The 20,494-nt window shown below is 47.5% G+C and overlaps 1 protein-coding gene across 2 annotated transcripts in view; it reads right to left on the reverse strand.

Moving 5' to 3' along the window:
* Nucleotides 1-20,494, reverse strand: part of CHCHD6 (coiled-coil-helix-coiled-coil-helix domain containing 6) — a 249,918-nt gene that overhangs the window by 97,957 nt on the left and 131,467 nt on the right. Inside the window, exon 5 of one of the 2 annotated variants that reach the window (XM_027585263.2) lies at nt 14,332-14,415. The exons of the other annotated variant lie outside the window; for it this stretch is intronic. Coding sequence (XP_027441064.1) covers nt 14,332-14,415 — 84 coding nt within the window. The remainder of the gene's footprint in view (nt 1-14,331; nt 14,416-20,494) is intronic. 2 annotated transcript variants of the gene reach the window in all.

Genomic DNA, 20,494 nt, shown 5'->3' on the forward strand with positions numbered 1-20,494 from the left:
GTACACCACCCAGAGTAATGGGGTCACCACCCAAAGTGATGGGGTCACTGCCCAGAGTGATGGGGACATCACCTAGAGTGATGGAGACACTGCCCAGAGTGGTGGGGGACACTGCCCAGAGTGACGGGGTCACAGCCTAGCGTGTAACGACATATGGTCCAGAGTGATGGGGATGCTGCCTACAGTGATAGGGACGCTGCCTACAGTGATGGGGACACTGCACAGAGTGGACTCTGCTCAGTGAGATTCTGCCCCATGCTGTACCTGTGGGAGGACCAAACAGCAGAGGGGACCTGAAGTAGCACTCCTATTCTGCAAAGTCTGGAGAGTGAGGACAGATGGTTGACCACAGAGTGTGGCATCTTCCTTCTGACTCAGCATCATTATCCACAGCTTAAAGGAAGGAGTGGCAGTATACTGATTAAATCTGCTGATGACATGAAGTTCAGAGGGAGACCCAATATGTTGGATGGGTAACAGATCCAAACACATCTCAAAGGCTAAGAACGGCCCCATCCACTCCAATGAGATGAAAATCAACAGAGATCAGGTCCAAATCCTGCAGCCATATGCATGCAGAACAAGGCAGTGCACACACAGCCCAGCAGCACACACAAAGCCCAAAGGAGCTGAGTCCAAGCGACACAGCCAAGGGCAGCCCAGGCAGTGCTCCGAGGGGAAATGTCCCCTCGGGAGGGTTTGTGGGCATGATGGCACAGCCCTATCCCACCCCAAGCCCTTCTGCCCTCGCATGCTGGCTTCAAATTCTAGGGCCCGCAGGGACAGGGACAAGCTAAAACCTACCAAAAGGAGAATGATTAGATTGCCCCTCTATGAGGGAAGCCTGAGAGAACTGGGGTGACAGTTTCACTGGGGAAGGACGGGGGGAGGCTAGTCCTCACCTCTCAGGCATACCACACAGGCTCGTCCTGTCTGGCTCTGCGACAGCTGTTACTCCCGAGGGTGTGAGTAGAACCAGCAGGTGGTACTTACATGCAGGACACCTGAGCTGACTCCAAAGTGATGCACAACCACAGCTGTCCATTAACAGCATGGACCGTGTGAGGAGGAGGGGGCACGGCTAACATCCACACACACTGTGATAGGCATGTCCACGTGTCGTCTCATTCAGACCTTAGCAACAATCCAATAAGGCTGTGCTTATTATTCCCTGAAGAATGAAGAACCCAGGCTCACAGAAGTTAACCCATTTGCCTAAGGTCGCACAGCTAGCAAGAACTGAGGTAAGCAGTCAGACCCAGGGGTGAACTTCAATCCCATGCTTTTCCAACCTGTGGTGTCCAGTCAGGGCCTGACTAATCAGCAGCTGGGGAGACAACAGGAAAACATCCCATGTCAGGGAAGAGTCCCTCCAGGCAGGAGAATCAACAGTGATTATGGTGCATAAACAGGCCTTCGTAAAGCAATGAACATGATCACTTAATTAGTAATAAAAAAGTACAAATTCAAAGACCAATTTTTGCCCATGAAATTAACAAACTTAAAAACCAATCAAAATGGGGAAGGGAGAGAGCTTTACATGTACCACCTAATAGGAAAATAAAAAAAATCATATGAAGAGGCAGTTCTCAAAAGAAGAAATACAAGAGGCCAACAAACTTATGAGAAGATGCTCAGCCATATTAATAATTAAACAAATGCAAAAATTTTAGGCTGAAAAAAGGCTGTGATGGTATAGGTATGAGGAGGGGACTCTCAAGCCATTTTGTTGGTATATAATTCTGAAGAGAAATTTGGATGTCTCCATTAAAATTAACTGTGGAAGACTAAAGAACCCTAAATGTCCATTAACAGGAAAATGGTGAAATAAATAATGCTGATCCCCACCATGTAGTCTTTAAAGGAACAAGGCAGATCTGATGGACAAAGAGAAGTGATGTGCAAAGTTGTCTAAGATGTATTGTTAGATGCAGGAAGCAAGTTAGTAAAGAATAAACTATGACCCCAACTGTAAAAAACAAACCATGTCTGTGTTCTTCACAGAAATAAGGCTGACAGTTGCAGGGGATGGCTAGAAGCACATTTACCAGTGTTCCTGCTGGAGAGTTGGAACCACACTTTGCATGCTTTCATAGTGCTTGAACTTCTTGCAAACATGCACTACATTTGTAATTAATTTTAAAAAGAAAAAGGAAAATAGCCCATGTTGCTGAAGGAAGGGAGGCTGGTGCCATCATGTACTACGAAAAGAAGTGTGTACTGTTATCAGCCCCGCTACACGGCAGTCTGGCAAGGTGAAACCCCAAGCCCGAAGAATGGACAGTCTATGGCTCAGCACCTGCAATTCTAAATATTTTTCCTAAGAAGAAAGCTGAATTCAGGCAGCTTGTAAGGATAAGCTTTTTTTTTTTTTCTAATAGGAAAAGCCTAGAGCAACATAACAATGCAGTGGTAGGAAAGAGTAGATTATGGCACATTCATAACAAGGAGTAGTACACAACTAATTAAGTGTAGAAATAGATTTGATGTGGAAAAATGGTTCACAATAGTTTGAGTTTCAAAATGGTTACTGAAGAGCATCATGGTTATGTTACCATTTTTGCAAATACAGTTGACCTCTGAACCATGCAGGAGTTAGGGGAGTGATGACATAGAGTCAAAAATCCTCCACAGAGTCGAAAATCCATATGTAATTTTCTACTGCCCCAAAAACTTAACTACTAGTAGCCTATTATTGACCAGAAGCCATACTGAATCGAGACAGTCGATTAACACATATTTTGTATGTTATATGCATTATATACTCACAATAAAGTAAGCTAAATAAAATGTTGTTGAGAAAATCATAAAGAAAATACATATACCATACTGTATAGAAGAAAATCTGTGTATTAAGGGGCCCATGCAGTTCAAACCCATATTATTCAAGGGTCAACTGTATTATAACATGGCCAATATTACCATAATAGAAACAGGTTTTGGCAGTGTCCACCAAGATGCTAACAAAGGTTACCTCCCTAGGTAGGGTGTCTGATTTGGCAAATTTGATTTTATTCTTTGGGCTTATCTGAAATTTTTGTTTTTTCTACTGTGAACACATGCTACTTAAGAAATAAGTATAAGATCAGTGGGTTAAGCATCCAACTCTTGGTTTCGGCTCAGGTCATGATCTCAGGGTCGTAAGAGCAAGCCCTGCATCGGGCTCTGCACTGGGCGTGGAGTCTGCTTAAGATTCTCTCTCTCTCTCTCATCTCTCTCTCTCTCCCTCCCTCTGCCCCTCCTCCCTCATTCTCTCACAAAGGAAGGAAGGAAGGAAGGAAGGAGAGAAAGAAGGAAGGAAAGAAAGGAAGGAAGGAAGGAAGGAAGGAAGGAAGAAAGGAAGGAAGGAAGGAAGGAAGGAAGGAAGGAAGGAAGGAAGGAAGGAAGGAAGGAAGGAAGGAAAGAAAGAAAGAAAGAAAGAAAGAAAGAAAGAAAGAAAGAAAGAAAGAAAGAAAGAAAAGAAAAGAAAAGAAAAGAAAAGAAAAGAAAAGAAAAGAAAAAAGAAAAGAAAAGAAAGAAAAGAAAGGGCAATTTTTTAAAAGGGCAATGATGCCCCATGGCTGGATAAGCTCCAAGCAGAAAACTGGGTAATTTCCATGATGCCAAGCACCAAGGCAGGGTTTTTGTAACAGAGAGGTCGTCTGGCTGCCCTGCCGGCACCACACAACAGGCAGTTATACTCGGAGAACCACCTCCACCTACTTCCAGGCACCTAAGCCCAAAGTGCTACTGACTGCTCTGGGCTGTCATTTGTCCTGATTGCTGAGCCACCATGTCAGGCATCTCTGTCTTTCAGGCACTGAGTTTGCTCTGGGGACAAAACAGTGAGTTAGGGGGCAGCCCTGCACAGAAAGAGCAGCAGGAAGTGGTCAAAGAAGGCCTCTGGGGTGATGTTAATGTCAGGAGAGAGGCCGTGTGTCCAGGAAACATGTCGGGTAGACACGCAGCCAAGGCCCAGACCACAAAGCCCTGCAGGCCAGGCTCAGGAATCCCAGCTTTCTTCTGAATGCATCAGGGAGTCGTTGATGAACATTAGAAATGATCCTCCTGCAACAAGGAGATACCAGATCATAGGTGGAGGATCTGGTAAAAAGGACACCAGCAGGGAGGTGATGGTTTCAGCTCCAGAGAGAGATTAGCAAAGGGCTGCCACTATGACAGGAGGACAAAGGAAGAAGAGGAGCTATTAGCTCAGTAACCAGGACAGGACTTGGTCACCAGGGCAGTGAGATGGCAGAGCACTAGAAGGGAGAGACCAAAGGGTAACCTCAGATTCTGTCTGCAGCATCTCACCACCACCATGGCCAAGGGCTGAAGGAAAGGCCCAAAGGAATTCACCTGGTCCAGTCGAGCTGATCGAAGCTGGGAGGGGAAGAGCTGAGAAGGAAAGGAAAGGGAGAGACCACAGAGTGCCTATTTAATTAGAATTATTTGTTTAAATGGGTCTTTTCCAGCAGGGATAGGTGGTAACCTGCATACATGATGGACAGGCACTTCTGGCTCTTCAAGCCATAAGGGCCTATTTAGGAGACTAAATGCACTGGGGAAAACCAACAGACAATAACCGTGGTGCAGGAAGTGCTGCATGTTAATGCAGCTGCTGCCAGAAATGGTGCAGAAACCACTTCAAGAGGAGATACCGACTGAGCCCAAGCTTAAAGGACCCAAGCAACAGTAATGGAGGGAGTGACATAAATCCACAGCCGTGAATAGTGACTTAACCACTGAGGTTAGCCCTTCTCCCCACATGATCATTTAGCCTCCTAATGAGGTATGCAGTTGGCTCTTCGCTTCTCTGGACCAGGTTCCACACCATGAAGGAGAAAGATGGCAATATAAATCTAACGAGTTTTTGCAACAAGTTGCTGGCATAAAAAAGGGGGGAGGGTCTGTTCTGAGTGACAAAAGACTTAAAAGCCTAAGAATCAATTATAACGTGGCAACTCCAGTGAATCCTGACTTAACACCAGCAACAAACAAGCACAAACAAAAACACTGGGAAAAGGTATTTTTGAGGAAATCAGGGAAATCAAGGTTAACTCCCTGAGGCAAGATAACAATGTTGTAGTTATGTAAGAAAAGGTCTGTATTTTTCAGAGACACGTACTGAAGCATGTAGAGGGAAATGTCCTGGTCACTGGGATTTGCTTCAAAGCAAAGAAAAGAAGAGAAAAAAAAAGAAATAAATATGAGCAAATGTGGCAAAATTGTTAAGTTTGGGGGACAGGGACAGAGAGCTTCATTATACTATTCTACTGTTCTGCTTAGTGTAAATTCTATCATAGATCTTTTTTTCTTAAGATTTTATTTATTTGAGAGCAAGAGAGACAGAGTGTGTGTATGTGCACGTGTGAGTGGGGGAGGGGCAGAGAGCGAGGGAAAAAGAAAGAATCCCAAGCAGACTCCCTGCTGAGCATGGAGCCGGACGTGGGGCCGGATCTCACAACCCTGAGATCATGACCTGAGCCAAAACCAAGAGCTGGAAGTTTAACCAACTGAGCCACCCAGCGCCCCCATCATAGATCACTTTAATTCAGTTTCTTTTTAAGATTTTACTTATTTATTTGAGAGAGAGAGAGCGTGAGAAAGAGTGCGCAGGAGTAGGGGGGAGGGGCAGAGGGAGAAGCAGACTCCCCGCTGAGCAGGGAGCCCGGTGCAGGGCTTGATCCCAGGACCCTGGGATCATGACCTGAGCCAAAGGCAGACGCTTAACCGCCTGAGCCACCTGGGTGCCCTGTTTTAATACAGTTTCAAACAGTACTCTGAGCAGCTGACCAGGGCAGCTGACTGATGAACAACTGATCCCTGCATTTAGCCTGCCTGGGCCCATGGACGGCAAACTGACTGCTATGATCCCAAATCATTCACGTGACAACTGCTGCCCATTTCAAAGTCTGCTTCTTTACCTATACAGAGGGGATGGTAGCAGTTCCTACCTTGCAGGACTGCCTTGCAGATGTGATGAATGAGAACATGTGATGCATTTGGAACACACCTGGCCCTTTGACAGCAAAGATTCAAACAAGATCAGCTGTCATTTTATCACTCAGCTCACTGGGTCATTGTGCAGGCCCAAGGAGGCAGTTCAGGAGAGGTGTCCAGCCAGTGCTTTGTACATGGGAAATACTCAGCAAATGTTAGCTACTGAGCACCAAGAAAGCCAACACCAAGAAAGCCAGCCAAGAAAGCCAGCCTCAGAGACAGAGAGTTAGTTAGCAACTCTCAATTCCTATTGATAGATGAGAACTCCTATTCCTGTTTTACAGACGTGGATTCAGGAAGACCTGTCTAAATCTTGGACCTGGAGTTGAATGGCTGTGAAACCTTGCTCCATTCCTTAACCTCTCTGAGCGTCCTCATTTTCATCTGTGATGAACATTCCTCCCCCACCCAGCCCCACCAAACCTAAGTGATGTAACTTAGGCATTGTAGGTAGTCAGGAGGGGTGGTACAGCCCATTCAGCGGGGCTCCTGGAGCAGACATCTATCCCACGGAAGCCTGGCCACAAGGCCCAGAAAGGCCACCGCCTCTCCACATGTGCAACAGAGGGGTAGTCTCTGCTCCCTCCTCACCTCCCAGGTTACTGTGAGATAAAAGGATTTCTGTGAAGAGGAGACTGTGAGGTAAAGAAACAGACCTCTGGCAAACACACCAGAAGTAACGTACAGAGTAGATGCAGGTAGTGTGGGACCAGGAGGCAGTGGTACCAGAGGTGGTGGAGGAAGCAGTGGCGGTGGCAGAACCCAAGATTTAAAAGCATCTACCTCCAGAGCCTGTGACTAACCCTTACTCTCTATGGTGGAAAACCTGTAAGACTCATGGACACAGCTACCAGGAACCAGAGTCCTGGTTATATTCTTAATTAGCTAGGTGACCTCTGGGGACAATGGGAGCAACAACAGTTATATTATTAGATCTGGCTGGTAACAGTAATGGCAGGTGCCATTTATACCACAGTTATATTACAACGGACTAGGTCCTGTGTCACATCCTTTATTATCTTGAAAATATAATTACTACTGTCCCCATTGTAAAGATGAAGACTCCCAAGGCTCCAGGGTTTAAGTGACTTAATCTTGCCTGTAAAGCCAGCAGGTGGTGAAGTTGTAATTCAAACCCAGGTCTCACCAGATCTAAAAACCCAGTGCTTGCAGCCATACCAAGTGATTCTCAAACCATTTAGCTGCCTTGGGGCCCTTTTCTTATCTGTGAAAATAATTGGATTGGATCAATGGTTCTCAGTTTCTTTGTTTCCCCATCAAAAGACCCAGGTCCCACCAGCACAGGTATAAAAAGCCCATTCTCACTAAGAAAGGCTGTCCCGAATCTCTAAGCAGTATGTTTTTTCACTTATCACTTCCAGTACACTGTTGAGAACACACAAATGGCCATTTTTATGCTGGTACCATTATGAAAAAGTGGTACAAGTTGGGTAACAGGTGTGTGGGTATCCTTCTTAGCTGCTGGGGGGACAACTTCTGGACTCAACAATCTTCAAAAGTCCGTTGGGTACAGAACTGTTCCTCACAGTGATCAGGGGTAGGCTCCTTTCCCACATGGGCCAATTTCTTGCTGCATTGCTTTTAGGTCACTCTTATCTGTTCCCTCCTCTAAATTCCCAATGCTCTGGAAGCTTCTCTCCAAGGCATGCCACACTGGGAATACCTGCCATGCCTCAGTCTTGCATCCTAAGTGGTGAGCCCCTCTCTGCCTCTCTGGTACCAACATTGAGCTTGACACAAAGCAAAGCCCACCCTCAGGAGAAAAGCCTGCTGGCCACTCAGAGCACTTGGCGGTCAGCAGTTTTTCCAACAAGACAGATGGCTCGCTCACCACGTGGCTAGAAGTCACTCCACCTCCAGAGCCAGAGGGCGACTCCTCTAGGGTGAAGGCAGCCCTTCCCAATGCATGCCCTCTGACCCCCGTGGGGACCTGGCTTCCACTGGACCACTCAGGGACACATTATGAATTCTCCCCCTCCCATAAATATGGTCAAGTCACTCCCTCTTAAATCACCAATGTTCTCTCTTCGATGAAACTTCTTGAGAGAATGGTCTCTACCTGTTTCCTCTACTTCCCGAACTCACTGCAGCTCTAACCCCACAAGTAACCCGGCTTTGGTCTCCACGGCAATACTGGAAAGGCTCTCTCAACACAACTCACACGTCCTTCAAAGTGCAATCAAGAGGCCTCTCCTCTAGCCCTCCCTGGCCTGTAGCATTTGGCACTGTTGACCACCATCTGAACTACTTTCTTCCCGAGCTGATTTGGGAGGCAGTATGGCGTGGTGGGAAGAGCAGAGACTTCAGAGCTCTGACTTCATCCATCAGCTTCGTGGCTTCTGGCAGCTCATTTAACCTGATTCCCAGTTTCTTCATTTGTAAAATGTGTAATATAATCTACCTTGCAGGGTTGCTGCAAGGATTAGCGATAATTTATGTAAAAGAGCCTGGCACATAGCAGATGCTCATAACATCGTGGTGGCTGTCATCTTGTGGGACAGAGAACTCCATGTCTGACACTCTCAAGCATCTGCTGGCCATCTCTACCTCGTATGTGCAGGTCTGAAATTAAACTCACAGCCTTCCCCAAGTGTCATGGCTCACCTGAATTTTTCTCTTTCTCTCAATGGCACCATTATTCTTCTGGACATTCAAGCACAACTCCTTCTCCAGCTGACAGCTCTCTTCAAGAACTCCCAACATTATCCTAAAGGAAGGCTATAATTGTTAGCCAGTCATCTGGGTCCCTCATGATGTGACCCCAATCTATTTTTATAGCTTCCCCACCCACTGCCAATAGTCACCTGGGAGCACCTGGGATGGGGTCTCTTTCCAGAAGCCCTGCCTTCTTCACATCCTGCCCTGAGGGCTGCCTGCTCCATCTTGCTCCTTCTCTAAACACGGCTTCCACCAAGAAGACTTCCTCCCTCTCCCGGAACCCCCACTGCGTCACTATTTCCTGCTTGTGCATACACACTTTCCTTTCTTTATTCTTGCAAACATCTACTAGGCACCTATTCTATGGCAGACACTGCATCCCCAGCCCTTAGTGATGAATCACCCCTGATGAATAAGACCAGCAAGAACTTTGAGCTTCCAGGCCTTCACAGCCTGGAAGGAGAAACAGTCAAAAATGCCAACAGCCACACGATAGTGTGGTAAGTGCTATAACACACAAGGGGCAAAGGGCCTAGGAAAGTGCAGAGAGGGGGTGGCAGGTGATACGGCTGGTGCCTTAAGGCAGGCCAGCCTTCCTCAGCTGCATCCAACTTTGTATAAAGTAGAACATGCTAACAGAAAAGTGCAAAACCTCCCAGCACAGCTTGATGAATTCTCACCACCGAACCCACCTGTGGAACTAGCACCCATGTCAAAAAAGGGAGCTTTACCCTACCCCACATATTTACCCTACCCCTACATACTCTCTTCCTCATTACAACCCCAAAGATAACCATTATGCCACTTTCTACCACCACCGATTAGTTCCGCTGTGTTCGAACTTCAGGTAATACAACCATCCAACGTGGATGTATTCTTCTCTGGCCCTTCTGCTTAGCGTTCTGTTGGGGAAAGTCATCAACATCGCTGCCTGTGGCCACAACCTGTTCATTCTCATGCCCCTCTGGGCCTCCACTGTGACAACTGCCATGATTTATCTTTTCTCCCATTGACACCTTGGGGGCAATTGTGAATGATTCGGCAATGAACACTCCATGGTTTTTGTCTGGTTCTTCAGTGAACCTACGAACACATTTCTGTTGGGCACAGAACTGCTGGGTCATAGGGTATGCCTGTGTCCAGCTTTAACAGACAATGGCTAACAGTTTTCTAAGGTGGCTTCACCAATTTACCCTCTGCCAGCAGTGTGTGAGGGCTCAGGTTAACCATGGCCTTGCTAGCACCTGGTGGTGTCCATCGCTCCCATGTTAACTGTCCTACTGAGTATGTAATGGTGTCACCTTATGGTTGTGACTGCATTTCCTTGACATGTGTGAGGCTAGGCCCTCTCCACGTGTTCCCTACCACGGGCCACCTTCTCTTGTAAAGCAGAATCCTCTGTATTTAACTCCTCTTCCTCTGCATCCTAGAGCAGCTCCTGTTTTCCTGAACAGACTCTGACTGGCACCCCCAGGGACACCAGGCAGGGGGCTGTTTAGTGCTGTCACTGAGAAAGCTGCAGGCTTGGCAGGATCACATGACAGTTGTTCCTTAAAAAAAGAAAGCTGGAGTAGAAGCAAAGAGAAAAAACGGGAAAAGGGCTGACTGTTCACATATCAATGTTGGGATGGCATGTGCACCCAACGGGGGCAGGAATAGAGATTTACATTCTGGGAGAAAGAGCCCGAGATCCAGGAAGAACCCACATATTTCTCAGGTTCTCCCTGCCTCCAGTCTGTGAAGCTAGACCCCCAAAATGCACTCCCCACTTTGCAGTTGCTGAGTTTGGAAAAAAGTGAGACCATTTTTACAGGGCTGCCAGGCCTGGTCACGGGGAGCGGGCACTCAGGCATCCTCCCACCTGGGGTCCTCTTCCTCACATCTCCCTCCCCTCCCAAACTGAGCTGTGAATTCCCTGAGGAAGGAACCACAACTGTTGGAGCCATCCCTGGGCACTGAGCAGAATTAAACAAATATGGAATTAGTGAATGGCTATGCATTTATTAAAGAAGGGGGAAAAGGATGGAAATGACATGAAAGAGAACCAAATAGTTCTGCATCAGATACTCATACACAAATGAGCGCTCATCCTCCAAACAACTGGCAGGTCAGTCTTCAAATTCCCGTTTCAAAGATAAGAAAGCTGAGGCTTTGGAACTTACAACTTGCTCAGAGTCAGAAGGCTGGTAAATTATTGAGGCTGAACTAGGGCTCGTTCCCCACCACCTCCCCGACTTGGCCCCGTGGCTGAGGGCAGAAGACACACTCTTGGCCAGTCAGGGTGGTCAGCTCAATGGCTGTCGGGTTCACAGCCACCCGGCACCCAGGCTTCCACCAGAAGACGGTAGACATTGCTGGTTCTGATGGGGCACAAGTCACCATTAGCCCCGAGAGAGCTGAATCGAGGGGGAGTGTGGGTGAAGTCTACTCCCAGTTCTTCAGTTTACTATAGGAAACCACAGAGGGCAGCTGAGCAAAGGCTCTGGGAGGACAGTTAAGCTGGCAAGAGGTTCAGTAGCCACACCTTTGACAGTCAAGGTGGTACACAGCTTCACCTTCCTGGACTCTACGCCCAACATACAGAAATGGAAAATGGTCCTGTTCTCTAACACTGTCAGGCACATGAGAAACACCCAGTTGTGCGCAGCACATGGTCTCTATACTGCTTTGCACAGAGCCGTCTTCTACTCCTCTGCATCCTGAATGACAGACGGATGCCATGGCAGGCATTCAAGCCCAATGAAGCCCAGAGAGGAGGCTTCTGCATCCCAGAGAGCAGCCGCCCACTGATGATAAAATCCATCTCAGCATGCCTACATCTATGCACGTGTACACACATTCACCTATTAAGCCAAACCTGAAGCATTAGGACTTGAAAGAGAATTGCCAACAACCACTGCACACTAAAGAGAGGAGCCAACTTTTGCTAGGCACTGGAACATGCCAACACCTTTCAGACATTACCTCCTCTAATGTCCCGCACGGGACATCTAATGTCCCTCTAAGGCACCCGCACCTTCATTTTATAAACAAAGAAACTGAGACATGAGGACACACAGTGTGGCCGCAAAGGGCAGTGGTGCAGGGCCGCATGTGGGCCCAGGTCCACCGTGAGCACATGCTGCCACTGCTTCACAGCTTGCATGTGAACACCATGTCTGGGGTTTGCTCCCAGGTGCCATAAGACCCTCACCAGGCCCCGGCATCCCCAGCAGCTCACTGCTCTCTGTGATGAAAGGAAAAACACTCCTCACTTAGATCTTGCAGTGTGGGCGTGAGGAACAATTACTCAGAAAGATTATAAAGCATAGGAGCCCTACAAAATATGATTTCCACACTCAAGAATAATCATCTAGGGAATAAATACTGCAGTACAAAGGGGTCAAGACATCTCCTCCCCCTTGAAAATGAGTCTAGATTCTGCACAGGATTTCCCTACTTGCCAATCACAACGGGCCAGCCCTCGAAAACAGTGTCCTCCAGGCGGAAGGGCAGCAGGGTTCCAGCTGAGAGGCCAGTGGACACAGCATGGCACCCCCATAAGCCCAGGCCTCTGTGCCCCCTTCCCAACCTTTCCTGGCCCCTGACCATGCTCCCAACTATTTTGTGTGGTCGAGGATGATTCAGCAGCTGTTCCAAGTTTCCCCCTGAACAGGTTTCCACCATCAGTTTCTAAACTTAAGAGGAAACGGGAAAAAAAAAGAAAAGAAAGGAGCCTGCTGATTGGAAGGCCCTTAAGCTGTGTGTACAGAAGCTGAAAATGTCAAGGTCTGAGAGTATTCAACAAATGAAAGCAGAATTATATAAAAGCAACAGCTAATAAAAAAGATTGTCGGATGCCCTGTTCTTCATCTTCCCAGCCATTACGGGAATAAAATTATCCACGGAGAAGATGGAAAACCTTTCTCAAGACTGGTACAATTAAGTTTTAGGACTGTGCCTCTTTGCTCCCCCTTCTCCAGTGCTCCTTCTACCCCCCACCCCCCCACCCCATTTCCCTTACCAATCTCTAGTTTCCAGGATGTTGGAGGTGCTTTCCGTTTGTATATTATCACCAGCAAAATGCTAGTATTTAAGAGTCAGGCAGGTGATCATGTTTTTGCACCTCCTTCTGGAAGCATTCAATAACTTCACAATCATGTAGGAAAACCTCATTTTAGAAAAAGCCCACATCTGCATATGTAAGGAGTCTGGGCTTCCCTGTAGGATGAGGGGAAGAACAGATGAAAAGGAAGGGCTCATCCAGGAGAATCTCCTTTCCTTCAGCAAAGCAGAGAGCTGGGCTGAAGGAGAACTACGGTGGGGATGAGAAAGGAGAGTGACAAGGGGAAAACAGATTTGAGACACAAAAACGCTGTAAGGCTACTGCCCTTCACCCCAAGCAGACACCCGCAAACATGCTTCTAGGAGCCAAACCCAGAGAGGGAAATGCAAGAGGAGCACAGCAGGAGACCGCAGAATTGCACACATAACAACACAAAAAAATCTGCGCTCATGAACATATGGGCAACTGTGCTAATTAGAGCTATGGCTGGTGGAATGTTTTTACCCTTTTCCAGGATCTCAAATCACAATCCTTGTCATTACAGCTACAGTCAAACCTGGGCAGGAGGTCGTTCCAGGAAACCTCTCCTTGTTAAGGACCACCTCTGTAAGCCGCTCGAGGTGCTCTGCTGGCCTTCAGGATGACGCCGATGCTACCCCCGGCGGGCGGTGCTGGGTGTTCACATGACAATTCTGCCCGTCCCCTAAAACACCCTGCAGGAGGTGGACAGGAGTGTCCCCGGAGCAAGAAGGAGTGTCCCTCCTGTCCCATCGCCTGGAAATCCAGAAATCCACGTTTCCGCCAGCCTCCAGTGTGCCATGCCACAGGAGAAAACCCCTATGGAAATCAAGCCCCTCAGGCAAACTGTCAATTTCAAAGCTCCAAAGCGTGACAAACGATTCGCGAAGATTTGCCTGCAATAAGCTGATGGCTCAGGTTGCCTGGCATGCCATCTCAGACAGAAGGAAGAACAATTTTTTTAAACCTCCCAACCATTTCCTTCCATGTTTTAAGCTGTTTCTTTGAAAAACCTGTCATGATCAACAAATTAAGCCCCCCAAAAGTAAGCAAGTTACCAAATGAATTTTCAAGAGTCGTTGTAGGCTTAACAACAAAAAAAAAGGAATGATGATATGTCTTTGAATCTCATTTATTTCAAAGGCTTATCCCTAGAAAAGTAGGGAGTGTGTAGCCATGGTGCACTTTGATCTCCCCAACTCCCAGGAGAAAATCAATAATACAACTTTAATATATTTGTACAGCAAGACTTCACGTTATTATTATTTTTATCCAATGCAGCTTAACTAAAGCCAGAAAGGTAGGCTAGGTCTCAGCACCGCCCTGTGGTGAAAGTGAATTTTTTCTAAAACTGAACTACAGCACAGCCAGCCGCAGTCACAAAAAGTGGGCCAATTAAAAAACCAATTATGTCTGTGAATACAACTTGTGGAAAGGGTGGGGGTATGGTGCTTGCCAGGCACAGGAGGGCAGGTCCGCAGGGGGACAAGCTGCTGGGGCAAGTGGGGAATCGGGAGTGCAGGGTCCTCTCTGCCCCACAGCGGCAGTGAACCCTGGGTGGAGGCTTTCAGGACCTGGCCCCCCAAGGCAGCCGACAGGAGCCTTACCTTCCTCCCAAGGCGCCCCAGCTGCTCCTTACAGAAGGTGTCACGGCGGATCAGCTCTGCCTCCCGGCTCTCCAGCTCCCTGGCCTAGTGGGAAGAGAACAAAGCCCACATTAGCCGGCAGCAGCTGGGCTGAGCTGTGGGGAAAAACCAAGGAGATTCTGTTCCCAGAGACACTGACCATGCAAAGAGCAGCCATCATGAGTTGAAAACCTACGCTATGCTACATCACTTACGTACCCTACAGAGGACTTCAAGGTGCATAGCTGCTAGAGTCATTTCACAGAAGACCAGCACTCACGTTTACTGAGTATTTACTATGTGCCAAGTACTGGTCCAAGTGCTTCCCATAGACTTTCTCATTTGACCCTCACAACACCCCTAAAAGGTAGGCAGGAATATTATGATGCCCCTGTAGGTGAAGAAATGGAAGGGCTAAGCGACTGTCTCAGCTCACAGCTACGAGGGAAGAACTGGGGTTTGAGCCCCAGCAGATGCAGGGCCTGACCACAGAGCTGCACTGCCTCAAGACCACACAGCCTGGAAGGGCCAGAGCTGTTCCCTGGCCAGAGTTCTCACCCCTGGCCCAGACCATGCCACTGACTCACACATGAGCTCCCAGAGGCAGGGATACCAGAATGCCCTTCTTCTGGAGAGGTAAACTCCCTGCTTCAGAGGTCAAGGTGAGCAGTATCAGAACCCCAGAACCCTAGAGCTGGAGAGACAGCTGCTCCCTCACCCACCTGGCAGAGAACAAACAGAACGGCTGGAGCACATGGCTGAGGACCTTCCCTCAAGGTTACAGTTCAGCTGAGGGGCTTGCCTAATCAGGGCAAGCAACCTGGAGCTAGCACACCTATGGTGGGACCTGCCCCACCCTTAACTAGTTGGGTGACCTAGTTCCAGCTTACTCAGGTACAATATACGAGGCTAAAGCAGAAGTATCTGCCCCACAGGACTGTGTGGAAGGTTAAGGAAACCCCTGCAGAAACAGGTGGGGTCACAGCAGACCTCTACCAAGGGAGTGTCACGGCAGTGTCCTCCTGCCTGGGACACCCATGGCCCTGGAGCCTCTCAGGACCTCTGTGGGACAAGGCCCCAAGGCCTGTCCCCCACCCAGGATCTGAGAGCCCAGAGGGCTGGCTCAATGCTCGTGCAGAGAAGTAATGCCATCTGATCACTGTCAGCCCTGTGGAAGGGCCCAGTGAGCTCCAGCCCCATTTCAGGCTCCTGTGTCATTTAATTATCATGACCCCAAGAGCACAGAGCTAATCAATGATGGAGGCCCACCATGAAGGTAATTCACCGTGACTCCAAGTCCTGAGCTGCTTCCTTCAAACCACACTATGGTGTCAGCGCATGGGTTTGAACTGTTCAAAAAGACCAAGTAGGACAAGAACTGATGTTTTTGAAAGCCCATTTCCTCGACAATGCTACTCCCCTGAAATGAAAAGTTTCTAAAGCCCAGCAGGGGGCCAGTAATGAGGAGCCAAGCACAGGACAGCAGCGACAGCACCTGAGGAAAGGCTTGGGTTTAGAGGACTCGGCAGCGTCTCAGGGAGACCCGGCCGGCAGGGCTTGGCCGTGGGCTGACAACCTGAGAGCTGACAGTCATGCTCCACCACTGACCGGCCCATAAGCTTGAGCAATTTGCTATCCTTTTCTTGGGTATGTCCCCCTTACCTGCAGAATGGAAAACAGAGCAGAAACTTGGCTCCTGAGGCTGCTGTAGAATATCTAAAAATGCCAAGGAGGCTTCTGGAATGCCTGTGGAATGCCAACACTTCAGAAAAGCTAAATACAAACAGTGAGACTGAATGCTGGGGATTTCTCGCAGGATTTTTCAAAGCATGATACCGAGGCAGTGTCCCAGGAATGGGAGCATGGCTAATCTCTGCTGGACCCTGCGCAGCCATCTGGGGCCCTAACCATCAGCTGTCCCTGGTACAATCAGAAGAGAAGCTGGTCTGACACAATGAAGCAGCCAAGACAGGACTATCTCCCGGGGCTCCAGACTTGCCATTTTCTGGCCACTAGTCCCAGCCAACCAGGAAGACGACATCTCAAAGCCAAACTGCCACGAGGCTCTTGTGCTGCCGTTCACTTGAGGTTGGTGGGGCAGTAGATGAGGAGGCCACCCTCCCTCCCGCCGACACATCAGGATGCTTCCTCAGCTCATGGTTCCTGGGCCTGTGCCAGCATGGGCCTCTATGTCAGAAACGGGACGCAGAGCTGAGGCTTCCTCAGGTCACAGAGAGACTGTTCACACACAAGAAGAAACATTAGGATATGGAGGTGTCCTTTTATAGCCATGTCAATTTGTAACACCATGACGCTGACACCAAGTAAGTAAGTGATTAACTTTAGAGAGCTATGAGTCTGTAGCACCCACTGCAAAGGAAGCTCTGTGAGAAGGGCCTGGCCTGCCTCAGCATATCCCCAAAGCCTTCGCCTCCATCATGGAGAGCCAGCAAGGTGGCAGGCTCACTGCCTCCGCCCCATCTGCTAACAGGCACCACCTACCCGCCCTGTTCATCCCTGAGATCTATAATGAAATCCAGTGAGTGACAATGGACAGGAGGTGACACACGAAAAGGGGCTGTGGCAAATGAATGCGATACAAACACCTGGCTGTCAGTGCCTAACCGGCACTGACGCAGGGGGGCATGCACGACGCTGTTGTAATGAATGAAGGCGGGCATCAGACACACTGGCCACTCTGCATAGCTGCCACAGTCTGATACGTGCCTCCCGGCACTCCCAGCACTCCCAAGAGGCCATGCAGCAGGTACTTCGCAGCATGACCATGGAATTAAGGAGGCACAGGCAGGTTTCAGTGATTGGTTCAGTAATTTATCAGAACATTATTGAGTGCCTACCACGTGACAGACACTATCGCAAAGGGGTTGTGGATACAAAAAGGAAATGAGAAAGAGTTTCTGTTCTCATGGAGCTTAGATCCCAGTGGGAGAGACAAATGTGTGTGCAGAAAAATAAGATAATTTTAGAGAGGGATATGTGCTGGGGAGGCTACAGGCAGAATAACTTGTGGGGTAGCGGGTTGTTATTTTCTCTAAGGAGATTTCCAAGCCAGTCTTCTGGGAAAAAAATACTGAGTAAAGTGTGCTGTCTCTGGTACAAAGGCAAAATATCACCATTATGAAGATCTACTTGCTGGATTATAGTCTTTGAATGGGGAATTGAAAGGAATCTTCAGTGATTTAGTCAAGGACTTCCTCCAGTCAAGAGAGCACAGTGAGTTCACACTTTGATGCATCTTCCCTGCTCTAAACACATAGCAAGAACAGATAAAATAGAGAAACAGGAGACCAAAAAGACATGGCCAGGTTCAAAAACAAGATTAAAACATCCAACAGAACAGGAATGCAAAGCAGTAGGTGAGGCTTGGAGCCCCAGGCCTGCTGGGCTCTGGGTCTGGAGTCAGCAGAGGCAGCCAGAACAAAGCCTGTTCCATTGAGCAGGGGGACTGGAGCCAGGCTGGCCACCTGGAACCTAGGGCTCCCTAGGAATAAGAAGCTGATGAAAAAAATTCCAGAAGACTCCATGTAGGGCTGAGGTTCAGCCCATAGGCTGCAGCTCCAGTCCACTCAGCCCCAGGCCACATATGAATCAACTCCCCTGCTCACATCCCAGTTCTGCAGCACCACTAGTACCAGCAAGGAGAGGGGGCCTCAGAAGGCCACAATTACACCTGCCCCTGAATGTGGGTGGCAGTTGTAGATCACCAGAAAAATGCTAGGCAGGGAGAAACAAAAATGACAGAGAAAGCAAAGCAAAGCAAAACAAGACAAAAATCAAACTTCCTACTCAAAATGAGCCTGCAAACCAAATCCCAAATATGTGAATAAATGTGATGCTTAGAAAGGCTACCAATAAAATCAGCAACTGGAATATGAATTCACTCCAGATGAAATTAATTTTATGGGACATCATGACAAAGGAGTTTTAAAAATTTTTTATTATGCAAAAATAAGACACGAGACAGAATAATAAAACTCCAGATAGCCATCACTAAGCTTCAAAATTTATAAACTAAAGGAAATTTTGTTTCACCTATATTCCCCACCCTCTCCCTACCCCCAAATTTCTTACAGCAGATCATTTCACCAGTACATACTTCAATATATTTCTCTGAAAAATAAGGACTTGTATTTTCCTAAACCAAACCATAGTACCATTGCATATCCCACCAAATTAATTCCTTAACATATCAAATATTCAGCCAGTGTTCAAATTTCCAATTGATAAAGGATTTTTTTCAATTTTTTTCAGATTTTATTTATTTGAGAGAGAGAAAGAGAGAGAGAGAGCATGAGGGGGGCAGAGAAAGAGGAAGAGGGAGAAGCCAACTCCCCACTGAGCAGGGAGCCAGATGCAAGACTCGATCCCATGACTCCAAGATCATGACCTGAGCTGAAGACAGATGCTTAACTGAGTGAGCCACCCAGGCGCCGTGATAAAGGATTTTAATAGTGCATGTTTAAGGTACTCAAAAGATAAATGAATTTCTGATTTAAAGAGAAGAAATTATGAACCTGGAACCCGAAAACCCTCAACCCCCACACTATGAATTTAAATTTCTTCAAAATAAAAAATAAAATGGATAAGACAAACCCTAAACTGAGGGGAGTAAGGCAGAAATTAGCAAATTAAAAAGTAGCACAGAAATGTGATCCAGAATGTTGCAACAGAAGATAAAGATAAAATGTATGAAAGAAAAGCTGTAAAACTTGGAAGACAGACTGACAGACTCCAACCAGTGTCTAAGAACTCTTTCAGAAGAGCCGAAAGGGATGGCAGAGGAAGAAGAGGTGGAGGAGGAAGACAAGGGAGGAAAAAGAGAGGAAGGAGGATGACAGATGTTAGAGTGGAAGGCACGGGAGGGTTGGGGAGGGTAAGGTAAAATGAGATGGGGAAGGGAGGAAGATGTAGCAATGAGAAAGTTGGGGTGGGGGCTGAAGGAAAATGAGGGGAGGAGGAGAAGAGGCTATAAATAGAAAATCCCAAATAAAATTAAGGAAAAAATAAGTCAGTTATCACAATAAATACATGGTAGACAGCTTCTGAGATGGTCCCCAGTGAGCCCATGTCCTGATATTCCTGTCTTTGTGTGATGCCCTCCCCTTGAGTGTGGGCTGCACCTAATGACAAACTTCTTGGTGGGGGAGGGGTAAAGGGAGAGAGAAAATCTTAAGCAGTCTCTATGCCCAGCACAAGCTGACAAAGGGCTCCATCTCACCACCCTGAGATCTTGACCTGAGCCCATACCAAGGGTCTCTGAGGCTCAACCAACTGGGCCACACAGGCGCCCCCCAGTGACAAACTTCTAATGAATAGGATATGGCAAAAAGTGATAGAATGTCCCTTTCCAACTGCAAAAAAATAGTGATTTCTGTCTTGCTCATCCTCTCTCCCCTGCTCACACTAAAGAAGCAAGCTTCCATGTTGTGAGCTGCCTTATGGAGATGCCCACACAATAAAGAACTGAGGGAGACCTCTAGCCAACAGTTAGTGAGGAACTAAATCCTGCCAACAGTTGCATGAGGGAGCACGAAAGCAGAGCCACCCTGAGCCCTCAGATGAGACTGCAGCCCTGAGACAGAGGCACCCAGGTAAACTGTGCCCAGATCCCTGATCTACAGACACTGTGAGACAGTAAATCTTTATTGTTTTAAACCACTAAAGTTTGTAATTTCTCATTTAGGAATAGATAATAAATACAGAACATGAACTGATTAATCTCTAAGAGAAAATGATTCTCACTTTGGATAAAAGAAAAAGAAAATCTAACTGTATGCCATTATAAGACACCCAAGCCCCCCTACTAATGATCTTATAGAACATAAGAAAACCCTTCACTGGACATCTATACTGCAGTGTCTACTGTTTGTTTACAGAAAAGGTTGAGCATTCCATCAAAAATGTAAACACACACACACACACACACACACACACACACACACACATGCACACACAAATAATGACCTACCATAAAGAGAAATACTCAATGGAATCAGAGGCAACAATGGTCCAGATGTTACAAGTAACACAGAGGGACTTTGAAAGAACTATGATCAGTATGTTAAAGAATCTAGCAAAGAAGGGTAGACCTCATGTGTGAAAAGAGGGAGAATTTTCACAGAGA

Source organism: Zalophus californianus, chromosome 1 (genome assembly GCF_009762305.2).
Source record: "Zalophus californianus isolate mZalCal1 chromosome 1, mZalCal1.pri.v2, whole genome shotgun sequence".
Classification (NCBI taxonomy): Eukaryota; Metazoa; Chordata; class Mammalia; order Carnivora; family Otariidae; genus Zalophus; species Zalophus californianus.